We start from the raw sequence: 19547 nt of genomic DNA on the forward strand, positions 1-19547 counted from the left end.
GTCCCTTAGTAATAATAGATTGAGCTCAAAATAGTCTTTAGAACCTTACAGTATCTATTAGTATTTGTAGCATTTAATTAAGTCCTCTGCGATGCCATTCTTCTGCTATTTGACCCTGCATTTTCTCTTAGCCTTGTTTATACTTGCAATAGTTTACAAGGCAGTTTCACCTGTCCTCAGTCACTATACCAATGTTAGACTTTTTTAATTGAATTTTATCTGCAACTTTGTCAAATAGTGTGGCAACGTAATACACTCTGTCACAGTCATGCAGTTACGTAATATCCAAGACACTCATTTTCTTAATCAAATTTCTTTCAACCCATTGGTATTAGTGAGTATTCAAGTATTTCTTCCAAATTTGAAGTTTTGTTGTTTTCATGAACTGCCTTGTTCTAGAAACTGCTTCCTCAGGATTGCATAATGGCTGGTCTAGGGGCATGGGAAGGAAGACAGGAAGGCGGGGCCAGGGTCACTTACTTTGTTTTATGGACACGTCTGTGCCTCTTTGTTCAATCTCATTTTCTGACCATAACAATAAAACTTCCCTCTCATTTTCTTCCCCCCAGGCTACCTTCAGTAAGATTCCCATCGGATTCATCCCACTGGGCCAGACCAGTAGTTTGAGTCAGACACTCTTTGCCGAAAGTGGAAACAAAGTCCAGTAGGTTGTCAATGTGGGATGGTAGCATTTGTGGGTGAGAGAGCCTGGGAATGGCAGATCCGCATGTGTGATAACAGTTTTCTTTTTGAGTTTCGCTAGCCTGAAACTTCAGATCATTAAGAGGAGGAGATCAGAGTTCAAGCATTTGGTTGATTGGGAAGTTTCTCTCTTGGGTGGTGGGACCCTGGTGATCTAATATTAAGTCCCCAGGTGAGGTATGACAATGAATACTGATGTCCTTTTGTTTCTTATGAAGTTAGCTTTGCCGATCCAGGCATACTGTTTGTGTGCCTTTGTACTGTAAGATTCTCTGGTGAAGACAGATTCACAGTGCTCATTTGTTTGCGTTAAGTATGCATGATGACAAATAGCAAATCCCCCGTGGAGACCGAGCCAGCAGCCTTGGCTCCATTACCTTGATAATATAAGGAGCTAGAACAACCAAATATAGTTACCTCCTTTAGTGAATGCCTAAAGTAGAAGGCAGTACAGAGAGTAGACAGAAAGCAGTGCAGCCCTGACATCTAAATTAAATTGCTGTGAGTCTACTGCTGTCTTCAGGAGTCAGGCAAATTGTTACCATTGCACTTTTCTTTCGAAAGCATTATGTAAACAAAAATTGAGTCTTTCAAGAAGATGGGAATCTTGAATTTGAGTTGTGACTTGGATTAGAAATAGAATCTTGGACACATCCTTATCAGGTTCTTATTGTCGGTTGCGTGATCTTTGTTTATTTTTTAAACTTTTTGTTTTGTATTAGGATATAGCCAATTAACAATGTTGTTAATAATTTCAGGTGAACAGTGAAGGGACTTAGCCATGCATATACATGTATCTCTTCTCCTCCAAACTACCCCCTCCAGGCTGTCACATAACATTGCTCAGAGTTCCCTGTGCTATACAGTAGGTCCTTGTTGGTTATCCTTTTTAAATGCCTGATCTTTAAGGCTTTGCGACACATTGGAGAGGTCAATAAATAGTGTTTGTTGAATGAATGAACTGAAATATTCTCAAGGCATTTCTGTTTATAACCTTCCAGAATCAATGACAATAACAATATGCAAGTGATTTTCTGTTTTGGATTATTTTTTTGTTTCTGCTTGGGGATTTTTCTTTTCAAGTGTAATGGACATACAACATTATACTCGCCTCAGATGTACCACACAGTGACTCAGCGTGTGTATATCACCACAGCAAGTGTAGTTGACATCTGCCACCAGAGAGTAGTTACAGAATTTTTTCCCTTAAAAGGAGAGCTTTTAAGATATGCTCTCTTTAAAACTTTCAGACATACAGCACAGTATTAGCATTAGTTGCCATGCTATTCCTTCCGTCCCCCCAACTTACTTATTTTGTAACTTTTAACCCCCTTCACCTGTTTTGCCCGCCTCTCACACCCCACCTCTGACAAACGCCAATCTGTTCTGTGTCGTTAGATGCCACCCACATACAAGTGAGATCATCTAGTATTTGTCTTTCTCTGTCTGACGTAACTTCACTTAGCGCAGCACCCTCCAGGTTCATCCATGCTGTTGCAAATGGCATAATTTCATTCTTTTTTATTGTTGAATACTGTGTGTGTGCACGAACATATACACGTATCACATATTCTCTATCCATTCATCTGTCAGTGGACACTCGGCTTGTTTCCATATCTTAGCTATTGTAAATAATGCTGCAACGAATATGGTGCATATACCTTGCGAGTTAGCGCTTTTGTTTTCTTTGGATAAATAGCTAGAAGTGGCCTTGCTGAATTGTATGGTAGTTCTATTTTTAATTCTTTGAGGAATCTCCATACTGTTTTCCACAGTGGCTGTACCAATTTAACATTCCCACCAACAGTGAATAAGGGTTCCCTTTTCTCCACATCCTTTATAACACTTGTTAATTCTTATCTTTTTGATAATAGCCATTCTCACGGGTATGAGGGGCTATCTCTATGTGTTTCAGTTTGCTTTGCCCTGAAGTTTCATGCTTCCAGGCCATCTTTTCATGTACCTGTGGCCGTCTGTATGTCTTCTTTGGAAAAATGTCTGCTCCAATCATCTGCTCATTTTTCAAGTGGATTTTTTTTTTCCTCTGTTGAGCTGTATGAGATATTTATATGTTTTGGGTATTAACCACTTAGCAAATATATGACTTGCAACTATTTCCTCCCATTCATCAGGTTGCCTTTTCATTTTGTTGCTGGTTTCCTTTGCTCTCCAGAAGGTTTTTAGTATGATGCAGTCCCACTTTTTTATTTTTGCTTTGGTTGCTTTTGGTTTCAGATTCAGAAATCATCACCAAGTCTTACGTCAAGAAGCTTACCCTCTTTTCTTTTAGGAGTTTTATGGTTTCAGGTTTTACTACATTCAGATCTTTAAACCATTTTGAGTTTATCTTTGTGTCTGGTGTAAGCTAGTGGTGCAGTTTCATTCTTCTGCATGTGGCTGTCCAGTTCTGCTTGCGGATTTTGAATCGACTGGTTTTATGGATTTATTATTGCTGTTTAATTTTAGGAGTCATCCTATATCTTTTAACAATTCAGTTCTTTGTTTTAGATAAAAGCCTTGCTCCATATATCACAGATTAGGCATAAATGTAGACATACACTAATATCAGGTCTTTATTAAAATGTCCCTCATGCCCCAAGTCTTCATCTCTCCAGTCCTTTACCAGTCTTCCTGCAGCCGAACATGGCATTTCATTTTGCTGTATGTTTTCCCCCAGTTTAGAATTTTGGAGGGACAATAAATATGACACCCAGTGAGTTAAACGTTTTTGCTTGTCGGAGACAAATCCTGTCTGGTTTGGGTCTTGATCACTTGTGATAGCTGTTCCTTCCGCCTGTCAGTGTAGATTATTTGAACTGCTTGCCAGCGTTACCGAATATGTCAGCAATGCAGAGGCAGATGGTATTCCTGGGAGAATCCCTCACCTATCCAAAGCCAGGGTCTGTGCTGGGCGCCCACCCTCAAGTCCTTAGATAGCCCTCAGTGTCTTGAGAGCTGATTTTCCCTGTAGTTAAACTAATGTTGTTGCTGCTTCTATTTATAATTTGAAGATTTTTAAAAGTTAATTTATAAGCATGCCCCAGGGCTCTTAGGTAATTAAGTCGGTCTGCCCTGGCTTCAGAATTTTGTAGACCCTCTTAACATGGCAGGTGCCTGAGGCTATTTAAAAGAACAAGGCTTTGCTTTTTGCATTGCTGTCAAGATTTGTTGTACCATAATTACTACAGAAGAAAAAGGAATTTTGAATTCGGAATGTTGCCGATAAATAAGCCTAAAAAATAGCTGTTCCATGCTACAGGGCAGCTTTATTTAGAACTTTCAATTATTGCCAGGGATGACAAATTTAAGGTTGCATGTTAACCATCTTCTGCCAAGCAATTTTGAAAAAAATTAATATGGAAAGGCATTTTTCAGTCGAAACATTTTTTAAAGGTCAGCCTCTCAAAAGCACTTCTTAAACCTCTTAATGTGCTAGGTGCTACTCAGAGCAAGCACAGAACTTTAGGATTCTTTCTGATAACTTCCTTTGAAATTAATATATTCATATCGAATTAATCTGAACTGGTGATCATGCATCTTGCTTTCTCCTAAATTGAATATCATTTTCTAGACTTCTACCTGCTTCCCACATAGCATCTGTCTTGGAGGGGAAAATGGGATAAAGAGAAATTTGAGAAAGTAAATGAGGTTGTTTATTAAGTTTCAGCTTGCTTACTAGGGAACCCAGAAAGTCATCCAAGCATTAATGTGTATATTTTGAGGATGTATTATATTTTTCTAAAATAACTTCTACGAATCCTGTCCTTTATTATTTTTTTCTTTCTTTGAATGTAATCCCCACACCAGAGATACTTAGTTGCTTTTTTTTTCTTTTTAAAAATAATTTTATTGTTTATTTTTATTTATGGCTGTGCTGGGCCTCTGTTGCCATGTGGACTTGTGTCTAATTGCAGCAAGTAGGGGCTACTCTCTAGTTGCGGTAGATGGACTTCTCATCGTGGTGACTTCTCTTGTGCAGCACGGGCTCTAGGGCACATGGGCTGTAGTACTTGCGGCACGTGAGCTCAGCAGTTGCGGCTCCCTGGCTCTAGAACACAGGCTTGGTATTTGGGGCACATGGGCTTAGTTGCTCTGCAGCATTTGGAATCTTCCTGGATCAGGGGATCGAATTCATGTCTCCTGCACTGGCAGGCGGATTCATTACCACTGAGCCAACCAGGGTGGCCCGGTCCTGTCCTTTAGTTATCCTTCAGCTAATTAGAGTAAAAAGCTGTATGGTTTTTGAAGTGCTTGACTTTGTTACAATGAATGAAAGATGTTATTTATTTATCATAATTTCCAATGATAAGAGTTGGACACAATGTAGACCCTCAACCAGTGTGAAGTAAATAAATGATTAGTGCTTCGTATAAACTTCTTTTTGCTGAAGCCTTAGTTTTGAGTCTGTATCAGAGCCTTCCACTCTATTTGTATCAGCAGTTCTTTTATAATCTTCATTCTGCTTTCTTGGGGGTATTTCGAAGGGATATGTCTTTTTCCTGATTCATCTGTTGGTACTCTAGGCAGGAATGGTTTTGCAGGGGGGTGAGTGTGTATATATGTGGGTGTGTGTGTCTTGGGGGTACTGCTGCTTATTCTTCACAACATGATAATTTTCTTCTTGTTACCTTTTAGGCATATTACAGATGCTACACTTGCCATTGTGAAAGGAGAGACAGTTCCACTTGATGTCTTACAGATCAAGGTAAGGAGGTCTTTTCATCAGAGTTTGAAAAAATTACAAGCTAATACATATTTAAAAAAATGTAATAGTTCAAATAATGTTAGAATGAAAGCAATTCCTCTTCTCACCTTTCTTATCTGAAGTATAACTCCACAGAGAAAATAATTTTACCTGATTATTCTAGTTGTTACCACTAATTAGTATACCTATGATGCTACTTTTTAAAATTGTAGTTTAGAAACCCCCACAAAACTTGAAATTTGCATCATAACCATTCTTCCGTGAAATTCAGTGTAGGAGGCATCCCAGGTGGCGCAGTGGTAAAGAACCTGCCTGCCAATCCAGGAGACACGGGTTCAATCCCTGTGTTGGCAAGATCCCCTGGAGATGGAAATGGCGACCCACTCCAGTATTCTTGCCTGCAAAATTTCATGGACAGAGAAGCCTGGTGGGCTATGGTCCGCAGGATCACGAAGAGTCAGACACGGTAGAGCGACTGAGCACGCACACACAATTCAGTTGATCAGTTTTAGGCCTTATCTCTTGGCCTCTCTTACGTATCAGAAGTCCTCTATATTGCCTCTCAATATAGTTGTATCATGATTTTTAGTTCCTCTGTTGATTATGTTTGACCCACAGGTAATTTTTTTTATCTTATACAGTTGTTTTGAGTACCAAAAGAGCGAATAAAAGCACGTGGGACAGTGCCTGGTTTCACCGTTTGTGTTTGTATAGTGGCTGCCTCTTAATCTCATGTTCTGCCATGGGCAGAACCCTTCTCATGGCCTGTCTGTCCTCTGGAGGGCCTTCTGTTGGGAATTCAGGTTATTTTGTTTTCTTGTATTCTCAGCTCTCTGAAGAGCTTAAGAAAAATTATGATTCTGTAGATTATCAGGCTTTTTCTCAGCTTTAGGGTGGGAACAATGTTCTCTGTTGCTTCCTATGTCTTCTTTTGGGTGGCCTAACATTTTCTTAGCGATTTGTAGGTGGACTTATGAATTATTCTAGAAATACATTTGCTGGCTCTGCCCCACTGAAGGGGCTTGAGACAGTGACAGCAAACAGCAGTGAGCATACCTGGCGCCCAGATTTTGGTCTCTTAAGTGCATGCCCTAGTAAAACTTAGCAGCACTCTGTGCAGAGATGTCTTTCAGTGGCAGGGCAAGAACGAGGCAAAGAACTACTCAAAAACAAATGGGGACAACACTGAAATGACACGGGAGCCAGCCTGATGGTGTCCTTCATTGTTGTTCAGTCACTCAGTTGTGTCCGACTCTTTGCAACCCCATGGGCTGCCGCACGCTAGGCTTCCCGGTCCTTCGCTATCTCCCAGAGCTTGCTCAAACTCACGTCCATTGAGTTGGTGATGCCATCCAACCATTTTGTCCACTGTCATCCCCTTCTCCTCCTGCCTTCAATCTTTTTCAGCCATGAGGATCTTTTCCAATGAGTTGGCTCATCGTATCAGGTGGCCAAAGTATTGGAGCTTCAGCATCAGTCCTTCCAATGAATATTTAGGAATGATTTCCTTTAGGATGGACTGGTTGGATCTCCTTGCAGTCCAAGGGACTCTCAAGAGTCTTCTCCAACACCACAGTAATTCTTCGGTGCTCAGCCTTCATTATGGTCCAAATCTTGCATCCATACATAACTACTGGAAAAATCACAGCTTTGACTGTATGGACCTTTGTTGGCAAAGGTAATATGTAACATCTGTATTACATATTAATAATTGTAATATCTTTGCTTTTTAATATACTGTTGAGGTTTGTCAAAGTTTTCTTCCAAGGAGCAAGTGTATTTTAATTTCATGGCTGCAGACACCATCTACAGTGATTTTTGAGCCCAAGAAAATAAAGGCTGTCACTGTTTCCATTGTTTCCCCATCTCTTTGCCATGAAGTGATGGGACTGGATGCCATGATCTTTGTTTTTTGAATGTTGAGATTTAAGCCAGCTTTTTCACTCTCTTTCACTTTCATCAAGAGGCTCTTTATTTCCTCTTCACTTTCTGCCATTAGGATGGTGTCTGTATATCTGAGGTTATTGATATTTCTCCCAGCAATCTTAATTCCAGCTTGTGCTTCATCCAGCCCAGCATTACTCTGCATCTAAGGTAAATAAGCAGGGTGACAGTATACAGCCTTGACGTACTCCTTCCTCAATTCAGAACCAGTCTGCTGTTCCATGTTTAGTTCTAATTGTTGCTTCTTGACCTGCATGCAGGATTCTCAGGTAAGATGGTCTGGTATTTCCATCTCTTTAAGAATTTTCCACAGTTTGTTGTGATTCACACAGTCAAAGGCTTTAGCGTAGTCAGTGAAGCAGAAATAGATGTTTTTCTGGAATTCTCTTTGCTTTTTCTGTGATTCAGTGGATGTTGGCAATTTGATCTCTGGTTCCTCTGCCTTTTCTAAATCCAGCTTGAACCTCTTTAAGTTCTTGGTTCATGTACTGTTGAAGCCTAGCTTGGAGAATTTTTAGCATTACTTTGCCAGTGTGTGAGATGAGTGCAGTTGTGCAGTAATTTGAACATCCTTTGGCATTGCCTTTCTTTGGGATTGGAATGAAAACTGACCTTTTCCTGTGGCCAGATTTGGAAAACAGCAGTGGCTTTGCTGGCATATTGAGTGTAGAACTTTAACAGCATCATCTTTCAGGATTTGAAGTAGCTCAGCTGGAATTCCATTACCTCCACGAGCTTTGTTCGTAGTAATGTTTCCTAAGGCCCAGTTGACTTCGTACTCCAGGATATCTGGCTGTAGGTGAGTGATCTCACCATCGTGATTATTTGGGTCATAAAGATCTTTTTTGTATAGTTCTTCTGTGTATTCTTGCCACCTCTTCTTAATATCTTCTGCTTCTGTTAGGTCCATACCATTTCTGTCCTTTATTGAGCCCATCTTTGCATGAGATGTTCCCTTGGCATCTCTAATTTTCTTGAAGAGGTCTCTAGTCTTTCCCATTTTATTGTTTTCCTCTATTTCTTTGCATTGATCACTGAGGAAGGCTTTCTTACATCTCCTTGGCTATTCTTTGGAACGCTGCATTCAGATGGGTGTGTCTTTTCTTCTTTCCTTTGCCTTTCATTTCTCTTCTTTTATCAGCTATTTCGATGGTATCCTACTAACTACTTCTGGGGCAGTTTGAACATCAAAAAGAGTAATGTTAGTGGATTATAATACATCAAATAAAAATGATCAATCCTGAAGCTACAGTCATATTACAGAAGAATCACCAAATTGTGTAAGTTATGACAGAGTTAGAGAATTACCGTTTGGCAGTCAGTAATGAAGTAATTCAAGCAGAGATCATCAGTGGATGCTGCACACATTGAATAGAAGGTTGTTGAGAAACAAATATCCACAGTCTCAAATTATGCCAGATTACTGTACTTAATCATTACAAAAGGAAAAAACACCTTTATCATGGAGAGATCTAGCATACACCACCTTATCCAAGTGATCAAACAGCATCACCAGTAATGGAACAGATGAACATCGTCTGCCTCCTGATATGATACATTGAGAAGGACACAGCATCACCTAAGTAGTGTCTTGCCTAAAACATTAATCTTAATGTAACTGACTCTAATCTTGAGAAAACAATAAAATCCAAGTTGTAGGACATTCTAGAAGCAACCACTGATTTGGCTTCTTCAAAAATATCAGTGTCGTGAAATCTTCTTTTAGAAGATTTAATCTTGAGCAGTTAAGGAAAACTAAAGAAATATCATAATTAAGATAGATCTTGGATTAGAAAAATGAAAAAATAGTGTCAGCTATAAAAGATACCAGAGATATTTTAATATGGATGATAGATGGTGCCATGGTGTTGTGGTTATGTCTGGGTACGTCCTTTTTCTTAGGAGACACATGCTGAAATTTTTTGAGTGAAATGTCATGAAATCTGCAGTTTCTTTGCAAATGATTTAACAATTCTACAAAGTGTACACACACAGATAAAGCTAATATGAGGAAATGTTGGCGTGGTGAAGCTGAGTGCGAGGTAAAAATGGTGTTCATTGCACATATAAAAAGTTTTTTGGTTTGACATCTTACCAGAGGGAAAGTTTGGAGGGAAGAAGCCCCAGCAGCTATTGCAGGTTCTTGATCAGAATCTTCTAAAAAGGGTTCAATTACTGGAAATTGAAAAGGAAAAGATACTCTTGCTTGATAGCAGTTAAGTATCTATTCCTTTGTCATCTATATTTCTCCCCATCCCCCCACCCCCCACCAAATAATCCTGTAAACAGTGAATCCCTCATACTTTACTCAGATTTGGCCTTAAAAATGTACCAGCTACATTCAGGTTGTCCTCCAAAGGTTATGCACATTTTATATTCACGCAGGTTTCCACGTGGAAGGCTGTGGAAGGCTCCACGCTGTGTCACGATTCCAAGCTTCAGCCCTAAAAGGCACTCTTGTTCTATAGCATTTGTTATGTGCTTGTTACAGTTGATGAGCCTGTGAGCTTGCAGTCTGTTTTCTTTTTATTTTCCTTGTTCTTTATGCAGTGACATCTGCACTCTCCACCATGACCTTGCTGATCAGGGTAAAAGTGATTTAGTTGCAATTGATTCTTCAGCATCTAATAAAGCTTAATTGTTTTCACAAAAGGTACTGAGAGAAATGTTAGGCTAGAAAAGGAAACTACAGATCAGCATCTATGAAGATATTATTCTAAAATATTGTTACTATCAAAGGAATGCATCAGGGTAGATCTCTTAATAACTGAGTGAGTTACTGCTTCTCATTTATGTGTGAGAAGTTGTACATTCTGAAATAATTAGGATTTAACTGGAAATTCTTGACTGTGCTTGCATTTCAATATCTCGTCTCCTTTATCTTTTTCTTTCAAATATACCAATTCTGTGAATTGATAAAACCAGAGTCAAATTTACCACAGCTTCTTTATATTGGTAACACACCCCGGGAAGCAGAAAACTTTTAAAATCAATTCCTAGAAAACAAAGTACAGTAGCCCCTACTGTGGTTTCTGAGGCACCCAGCTAGGCTGAATTTGTCTTTTTCTTTTTTCTTTATTTCTGGAAATTGCTTTCAAAATATGCTGGAAAGCATTATAGATGAAGCCTGATACCAGATTCCTCTTCTTTTAAAAAACAAACTGAAACACAGTTAAACATATAATGGAAGATTCTCCAAAGATTAAAAAATGGCCCTTAGAAGCTCTAATAGTGCTTTATATTTTCATTGTGGAGTGTGAGTTCGCATCTCCTTAGGTCCTCTAACTCAGTGGGAGAGGCAAGACGTGTATTAGTGTCTTCATGGGACAGATTAAGGAATAAAGGGTTATCTGATCATAGACTAGCTGTGCTGGAGACAAAATAAGGATTCTCTGTCTTATGGGCCATTGCTTTTTCCTTCAGTGCTTTGTCCAGGGGGGATCACTGTTTTCCTGTCCCACATAGATATCTACAGTGCCTTGAACTTGACTTTAAAGTAACTACGGGAAAGATTTATGGAATTCTTTCTGGTTCTTTATTTTTGGTCTTTCGGTTTCACTCAGACTCGGCCAACCCAGAACCAAATGAGGAGGGTCGGGCAGGCAGTGAGAAGCTCCCCACCCTTCCCCACTCTGTCATTCCTGGCTCATCACATGCCTCCTTTCTGTGAAAGCCCCAGCACAGATCCTTCTCATATGATGATGCTTAGGGCTGCTTTAGAGCTCCTTCTACCCTGGGCTTCCCTGATAGCTCAGTTGGTTAAAAAAAAAAAAAAAAAAAAGAATCCACCTGCAATGCAAGAGAGCCCCAGTTTGATCCCTGGGTAGGGAAGATCTGCTGGAGAAGGGATAGGCTACCCACTCCAGTATTCTTGGGCTTCCCTTGTGGTTCAGCTGGTAAAGAATCCGCCCGCAATGCGGGAGACCTAGGTTTGATCCTTGGGTTGTGGGAAGATCCCCTGGAGAAGGAGACCCTGGGTCCGATCCCTGGGTTGGGAAATATTCTGGCCTGGAGAATTCCATGAACTGTGTAGTCGGACATGACTGAGCCACTTTCATTTTCTTTGCCTTGCTTCTTTTTCTTCATCTAAAATCCCTAAGATTCCTATATTGGGCAGCTGTCTGGTTGACCAGGATTGTTTTCTTTTCACTGTTCTGTTCCAGCCGGCTCTCCCAGTTAGTTCCTTTCCTCTGCAGAGCACAAGGCCATTCCATGCAGGGAGTCACTCTGTCCAGGGGAGCCTCTGACTTGGTGCAGCATGTCTCCTCTGCTGCTAAGATCTGGCTCTGCACCATCTTTCTGTATCCATTCTTGTTTTGTGACCTCTCTATTTCATAACCTATCAGCCAGACCTTCACTGACCTAAGATACAGTGATGCTTTGTCTATTGGCTTCCACTCTATCCATTTGACCTTGCTTGTTTTTGCTGAACTCATGTGTTCTCTAACTGGGACCAGTCTCTTCGCTACTGCGCCTCAGACCTCTTCTAGTCCTGAAGGCTCTGTACCCATCTGCTTCTCTCGACTCTTTACACTCCTTTCCTATTGTCCAGAGCCCTTTATACCACTTGCTAGAACAGCACCTCAGGTCTGTGGAACCTTAAGGTTACAAGGCTTTTCAGTTAGTCTTAACAGGATAGTCCCCAAATTCTTCCCCCTACATGAAGAAAGGGAAAGTGGTTTTAGAGCACCAGTCAGGAAATCTTGAGTACTTATCTCAGAACTTCTTGCCTCTACTACATGCTTTAGAATAGCACTTCCCCAAGGAATATATTATACTTAGGCAGGATGTCTTTCCATAGAGGGCTGCACAAATGATTCAGGAAAACTGTATATTGTATTTCTCCTTTTGGAAATGTATAATGTAGGTTAACATATTAAAGACTCTAAGAAGAACTGCAGTCAACATAACTTGTTTCAAGCCAAATATGTTTGCTTTTTCCCCAACCTATTTCAGCATGGAATCTTCTGACATCAAAATCATCATCATCAGATGTAACACTTAAGATCTTGAAAGACATTTGGGAAATGTTCCCATGGATACAGCGTACTATTCACGTAGTGTTGTTTCTCTCCCTTAGGCTGGAGCACTCTTTCTCCTCTTGTTTCTTTCCTTTCTCTCTCCTCTTCTCTCCAACCTCCCTAATCCAGGTTCTTTTTTTTTTTTCCATTCCTTTTAGGAGAAGGACTGGTGAAATCACTGTGGTATGCACTTGTTGTATTGTAATCTAGTCTTCTTCCTCAGTTGAGGGACCTGGTTTGTTTCTCTCTTTTTAATTAGCATGAGTCTTCCCTAGTCCCAATACTGTATGATTCAGCCTTGTTCATTCTCTTTCAATTCTATATAGTGCTTAGGTCAGTTGAGAACCTCCTATGTATATCTGCAAAAATTATAATGAATAGATAAAATAATCCAGGCTTCATATAGATATAGATGTATATACAGATATACACATGTATATATGCTGAATCAAAAAATATAGTTACATTGCATTAAAAAAAACTTCCCACCCACTACTTCCTACCTGTGTGAACCATGAGTCTGGTTTCTGTATCATCTGTGAGCTTGTTTTTTTTTTGTAGTTGTTAGGTTTGTTTGTTTTTTTTTTTTTAATGATACTATATGTAAGAGAGATCATACAGTATTTTTCTTCCTCTGACTTACTGCATTTAGCCTAATGCCCTCAAGGTCCATCCATGTTATCCCAAATGGCAAGATTTCATTCCTTATTTTATGAGTGAATAATAAATAATGAGCATGTCTGCATGTGTGTGTGTGCACGTGTGTGTGCATGTGCCACAGTTGATCCATTCATCTGTCAGTGGACACTTAAGTTTGTGTACCTTGGCTATTGTTAATGATGCTGCAGTGAGCATGGGGTGTGTATATCTTTTGAGTGAGTGTTTTGTTTTTGGATAAATACCTAGAAGTGGATTTGCTTGGTCACATGATAGTTCTATTTTTAATCCTTTGAGGAACTTCCCTACTGTTTTCCATAAAGTGAAAGTGAAGTCGCTCAGTGGTGTCCGACTCTTTGCGACCCCATGGACTATAGCCTACCAGGCTCCTCAGTCCATGGAATCTTCCAAGCAAGAGTACTGGAGTGGGTCACCATTTGCTTCTCCAGGGGATCTTCCCACCCCAGGGATCGAACCTGGGTCTCCCGCACTACAGGCAGATGCTTTACCATCTGAGCCACCAGGGAAGGGGCTTCATTGTTTTCCATAGTGAATGCACAAATTTACATTCCCACCAGCATTCACAAAGCTTCCCTTTCCTTTGCATTCTTAACAGCATTTGTTTTCTTATCTTTTTGATAATAGCCTTTCCAATAGATGTGAGGTGTTATCTCACTGTGTTTGATTTGCCTTTTCTGATTAATGATGCTGGGCTTCCTATTGGCCATCAGTATGTCTGTTCCTGTGCTTTGCCCATTTTTCAATTCGATTGCTTCTTTTTTTCTATTGAGTTGTATGAGTTCTTTATATATTTTGGATATTAACCCCTTATCAGATATGTGATTTGCAAACATTTTCTCTCAATCATTTGGTTACCTTTTCATTTTGTTGATGATTTCCTTTGCTATACAGATGCTTTTTAGTATGATGTAGCCCCACTTACGGAGAAGGCAATGGCACCCCACTCTAGTACTCTTGCCTGGAAAATCCCATGGACAAAGGAGCCTGGTGGGCTGCAGTCCATGGGGTTGCTAAGAGTCGGACATGACTGAGCGACTTCACTTTCACTTTTCACTTTCATACATTGAAGAAGGAAATGGCAACCCACTCCAGTGTTCTAGCCTGGAGAATCCCAGGGATGGGGGAGCCTGGTGGGCTGCCGTCTATGGGGTCGCACAGAGTCGGACATGACTGAAGCGACGCAGCAGCAGCAGCCACCCCTCTTATTTATTTTTACTTTTGTTGCTTTTGCTTTTGGTGTCGGATTCAGAAATCATTGCCAAGATTTATGTCAAGAAGCTTACCCTCTACATTTTCTTACAGGAATTTATTGTTTCAGGTCTTCTATTTCAGGTCTTTAATCCATTTTGAGTTAATCTTTGTATATGGTATAAGCTAATGGTCCAGTTTCATTCTTTTGCACATGAATGCCAATTTCCCTAGCATCATTTACTGAAGACATTGTCCTTTCCTCATTGTATATTTTTGGCTCCTTTATCACAAGTTAATTGACTGTATATATGTGGGTTTATTTCTGGGCTTTTCGAATCTGTTCTACTGATTTTTGTGTCTGGTTTTATGCAAATGCCATGCAGTTTTAATCATTACCATTTTTGTAATATAGTTTGAAACTGGGAATTGTAATGCCTTCAGCTTTGTTCTTCTTTCTCAGGATTGCTTTGGCTATTTGCATTTATGTGTGTGTGTGGTTCCATGAAAATTTTAGGATTATTCTGTTTCTTTGAAAATATCATTGGAATTTTGATAGGGATTACATTGAATCTATAGATTGCTTTGGGTAGTATGGACATTTGAACATCAGTAATTTTTTCAGTCCAGGATCACAGAGTATCTTCTCATTTGTTTGTGTCACTTTCAGCATCTTTCATTAATGCCACGTAGTTTTCTAATTTCACCTCCTTGGTTAAATTTATTCCTGGATACTTGATTCTTTTTCATGCAGTTGTAAATAGGATTGGTTTCTTTATTTCTCTTTCTGATGTTTTGTTATTAGTGCATATAAATGTTATAGGTTTTTGTGTATTGATTTTGTGTCCTGTAACTTTACTGAATTTGTTTATTACTTCTCTTGTGTCATATGTAAATAGTGATAGTTTTTCTTCTTCCTTTCCAATTTGGATGTCTTTATTTCTTGTTCTTGCCTAATTGCTCTGGCTAAGACTTCCAGTACTATGTTGAATAAAAGTGGTGAGGGTAGACATCCTTGTCTTTCCTGTTCAAGATCTTAGACAAAAGGGTTTCAGTTTTTTACTGTTGAATAGGATGTTAGCTGTGGTCTTGTCATATATGGCCTCTATTATGTTAAAGTGTGTTCCCTTTATACCCACTTTATTGAGTTTTTTTTTTTTAAATCATAAATCATTGTTGAATTTTATACCATACTTAAGTGTGTTCCCCTTATAGCCACTTTATTGAGAGGTTTGTTTTCTTTTTATCATAAATTAGTGTTGAATTTTATCACATACTTTTTCTACATCTAGTGAGGTGAAATATGATTTTCACCCTTTGTGTTAATGTGTCAGATCACACTGACTGATTTGAAGATGTTGAGTCATCCTTGCATCCATGGAGTAAATCTTACTTCATCATGGTGTCTGATCCCTTTAATGTATGGTTGAATTTGGTTTACTAATATTTTGTTTAGGGTTTTTGCATCTATATTTGTCAGGAATATTGGCTTTTAATTTTCTTGTGTTGTCCTTGTATGATTTTGGTATCAGGGTAACGCTGGCTTCATAAGGTCAGTTTGGAAGAATCCCTCCTGTTTTTGGGGAGAGTAGGATTCATGTTAATTCTCCTTTGAGTGTTTGACGAAATTTACCAGTGAAACTGTCTGGTCCTGGATTTTTGTTTGGTGAGAGGTTTCTACTGATTCAGCCTTCTAACTAGTCAGCAGGCTGTTCAGATTTTACCTTATTCTTTAAAATGCCTGGCTTGTCTTAGAACTTACATCATGCTTCCCTGAGCATCTGTCTGCTCCGTTCCCTCACTCATACAGTGGCACCCACCCTGTACTTTGATAACACTCGGTACATATCTCTCTTCTTTGGACCTACTGCATGTTCTTACTGTCTGTGTCTGTCTATCCCCCCATTATACCTTGAGCTTTTTGAGGACAGACATTTTTTATTGCTAGTTCCTAATATATACTATAAATATCCATAATGATTCATGGAAAAAAATGATTAAATGAATGATTAATAGCATGAGAAAGACTCAGACCCTGCTATCTTCCACAGTATGCACTTGGCACCCAGGAGACTAATACATGCTTGCCTTGCCCATCATAACGTAATCTTACCATCACCTCTTTGCTCTACTATTTTTCTCTTCCCTCTACTGTTTCTTCTCTTGCTCAAGCAGGTACAGAGAGCAGAAAAGCAAATCTGCTTCAATGGATAGACAGCCAAGGAGTGAGAGGCCAGTGTCTTTTCCTTGTAGGCTGGCCCTGTTTATGTATGGTTCTCCTAGAAGACCCTCGTTTGTTTCAGCATAGTGGGAACAGGGGTGAAAATGGGACAGACGTCCTCTCCTAAGAAGACTTAAGACACTTTCTCTCAGCCAGCAACTTAGAGGGCCAAGAGTCTCCTCCAGTTCCTAATCTTCTGCTTACACTGGTTCTGATGATGGCACAGTGGAAACTGACCTGGTTCTGTGCACGGTCAGCAAATTCTGTGGAGTTGTGTCTAGCAGTTGGCAGCTCTCTTTAGAATGTGGGGATACCTTTGGGCTTTTGCTGCAGTTCTGAGTTATAGGGAATGTCCCTTTCAAAGTTCAGATGTGTATATTTTCATCCAGAAAAAAGCCCAGCATGGAGTATAAACTCTTAGAGGCAGTGGCATTATTAATGTTTATTATCTATAGTAGGTATTACTAAACTCACTAATTTATTAGAATTTGGTGATTATAATATGCAGTATTTGGCCATAGAGCACTGAATTAAACCTGAATCACTTTGCTTCCTGATTTGTTATGACAGATACCTGGCTGTATCTTCAGAGACTCAGGTGAAACATTCTGGAGTACATACCAGAACTCTGATGATCTTGCTTGACCACTCTTGGCCCTCCATAGAGAACACAGGTTTAAAATACCTCGGACAAGTACAAGTGAGAGAAGAAGTTCTGGCTGACCTGACTAATTGGTCCAAGAATCAGCACAGTGATTACAGTCTGAAGTATGATAGCATGTTTTCTTGCCAGCAGATTCACGAGGCCTAATACATGAACATTAGTTTCATTTTATTTCAGTACTTTTACTGAGCACTCAAAAGAGTTCATTACTTAAATTTGGAACATCCCTTTTGGAATTTTGTTTTGATGAAACATAGGCCGTAAACGTTTGCTGGCTACTTACCTGTAGAGAGTTCCAGGTTATTGTCATTAATTTAAGTGAAATGTATTTAACTTCCAGGGTGAAAAGGAACAGCCTGTGTTTGCACTCACCGGCCTTCGATGGGGATCCTTCCGAGATGCTGGCGTCTCAGTTAGCAGGTAGAAGGGCGCTGGGTTAACCAGTGGTGGTTTTTAAACACCTTCTTACTCTGTCCCTGTCTTTGAGATTTCAGTATACAGGGATCTCGGAATACATGCGGTGGGCCCGGCGGTTGAATTGTGTGTGAATAACAGAAGTGAAGTTTACATTCTGTGTGCACAGAGGCTGGGGGAAGTCCCAGTTTCCTCCACACTGGCTGAGTGGTAGCTCAGGATAAGCAGTGTCCACCTCTCTTTCTAGACATTGTATTTGACCGGAGGGGAGGCTCAGCTAGACCAGAGGGGCACTGGGTGTCGTCTCCTCCCACTGCCTGCTTAGCTGGGTACCAAGTGCAAGGTACCACTGGGGCTGCAGCCTCCTGGAGCTTTGACAGCCCTGGTCGGAAGACCCCTCTCCCCCAAGAGGTGTTCTTTCTGAAGGCCTGGTGGATTCACCGACCCCAGGCTGCCTCCTTCGGAGGAGGGAGAAAGGCAGAGACCTGGGAATGCCGGAAGGTGGAAGAAACAGGCCTGCGGAGGAGGTGATGAGAGGGCTGCTGGTGGCTTTTCATGGCAACCTGCTTATTTTTGGTGAATTCATTGTGTAGCATAAAACTGCCAGCTCGGAGAGTGTGCCCTGTGCTGTGTGCCATGGAGAGGCCGCGTGGGCAAGGCTTCCTGAGGTGGGGCTGGAGGAGACAGGGCATGAGGTTCGCTCCTAGCTGGTGGGCATTATTTTCTTTCTTTACCTCTTCTTGACAACATGCTTACAATTTGAGTGTAGTGTAAATGAACGATGATTGATCTCACACACAGCTCTTATCAAGAAAGCTCTCTTTCACTTTGTAGGCATTCTCGCCACATTTTCTTTACAGAAATTCCTCTCATTTGTTCCACATGGTTATTCCTGCTAATGAGGTTCCTTACAGTGGACTGTCAAAGGAGAGAGACCACTGAGTTACATCACACGCTGCATTCTTTTGTTTCCAAGTATGCATGGTTATCTTCATTCTGCAAGTCATCTTGTATCTGATCTGTAATCTCACATGACAGCGGTTTACCATGAGGACTTGCTTAGTTTCCCCTGAGAAAGTCTGATGAGAGTAAATTGCTCTTTCTCTTTTTTTTGGCCACACGACGTGCTATGTGGGATCTTCCCTGACCATGTGGGGTTCCTTGACCAGGGATGGACCCCATGCCCCCTACAGTAGAAGTGCAGAGTCCTAACCATTGGACCGCTGGGGAAGTCCTACATTGCTTTCTAAGTGTGTTCAGCACAAGCATAGGTCAGCCCTTGAGGAATATCACACACAGGCCCATATTCTGTTTGATTTCTGAACATGGAATTTTAAAATGCTGGCTGTTATTGTACCTGGACTAGAACCATCTACTGAGTCGCTCTGTGTGTTATGGGAGAAACAGTGGGGGTGCAACAAGCCATTTCCTAGCTGGCCTCGCACAGTATCAGTTCAGAATAAAGTTATTTATTTATTTCTAAATCAGTTTAGAAATAAACTGCCTTGGCTGGGATGTGTTTCTGTCTGGCTACCCTGGAAAAGAAGCAAAGCATCAAGTAAGCTTTCAAACAAAGTAACAGAAACAAAAACATTAGATGATCAAAGCGGTCGTTAATAGCCTTGTGGTGCTTACTGGGATAATAGTTAGAATGGCTCTGCTCTGCTCGTTGGATGGCTAAACTCCATATTCTGGTGTTCAAGACCAGCTTACTCCATCATCATCCCTAACTACCGAGTTCTATGCCTTTGTTTAAAGCTTTTGCTCTGGCAATTACTCTAAGCACTTCCCGTGCTGTTACCCTTTGTCCTGCCTAGAATGATGTCCTTGCCGCCTCCTTATGTCTGCGTCCAGCCCAGGTTTCTAGGTCTCACGGCCTCACTTTGTTCTTAGGTCATTGATTGTGCAGCTGTGGCTGCTCCAGTGATTTTAGGCCCGAAATGATTTCTTGCACCTTCTTGACTCTCCTCACCAGTAAATAGTGATCTGTTTATACAATGTCATAGAAAT

The 19547-nt window shown here is 40.5% G+C and overlaps 1 protein-coding gene across 4 annotated transcripts in view; it reads left to right on the forward strand.

The window, feature by feature from the left end:
- The window catches only part of AGK (acylglycerol kinase), a 94020-nt gene that overhangs the window by 53489 nt on the left and 20984 nt on the right, over window positions 1-19547 (forward strand). For all 4 annotated transcript variants that reach the window (XM_044946970.2, XM_044946968.2, XM_044946969.2 and 1 more), the window contains exons 8-10: window positions 570-664; window positions 5338-5407; window positions 17464-17543. In XM_044946970.2, the coding sequence (XP_044802905.1) occupies window positions 570-664; window positions 5338-5407; window positions 17464-17543 (245 nt within the window). The remainder of the gene's footprint in view (window positions 1-569; window positions 665-5337; window positions 5408-17463; window positions 17544-19547) is intronic.

Source organism: Bubalus bubalis, chromosome 8, assembly GCF_019923935.1.
Source record: "Bubalus bubalis isolate 160015118507 breed Murrah chromosome 8, NDDB_SH_1, whole genome shotgun sequence".
Taxonomy (NCBI): domain Eukaryota; kingdom Metazoa; phylum Chordata; class Mammalia; order Artiodactyla; family Bovidae; genus Bubalus; species Bubalus bubalis.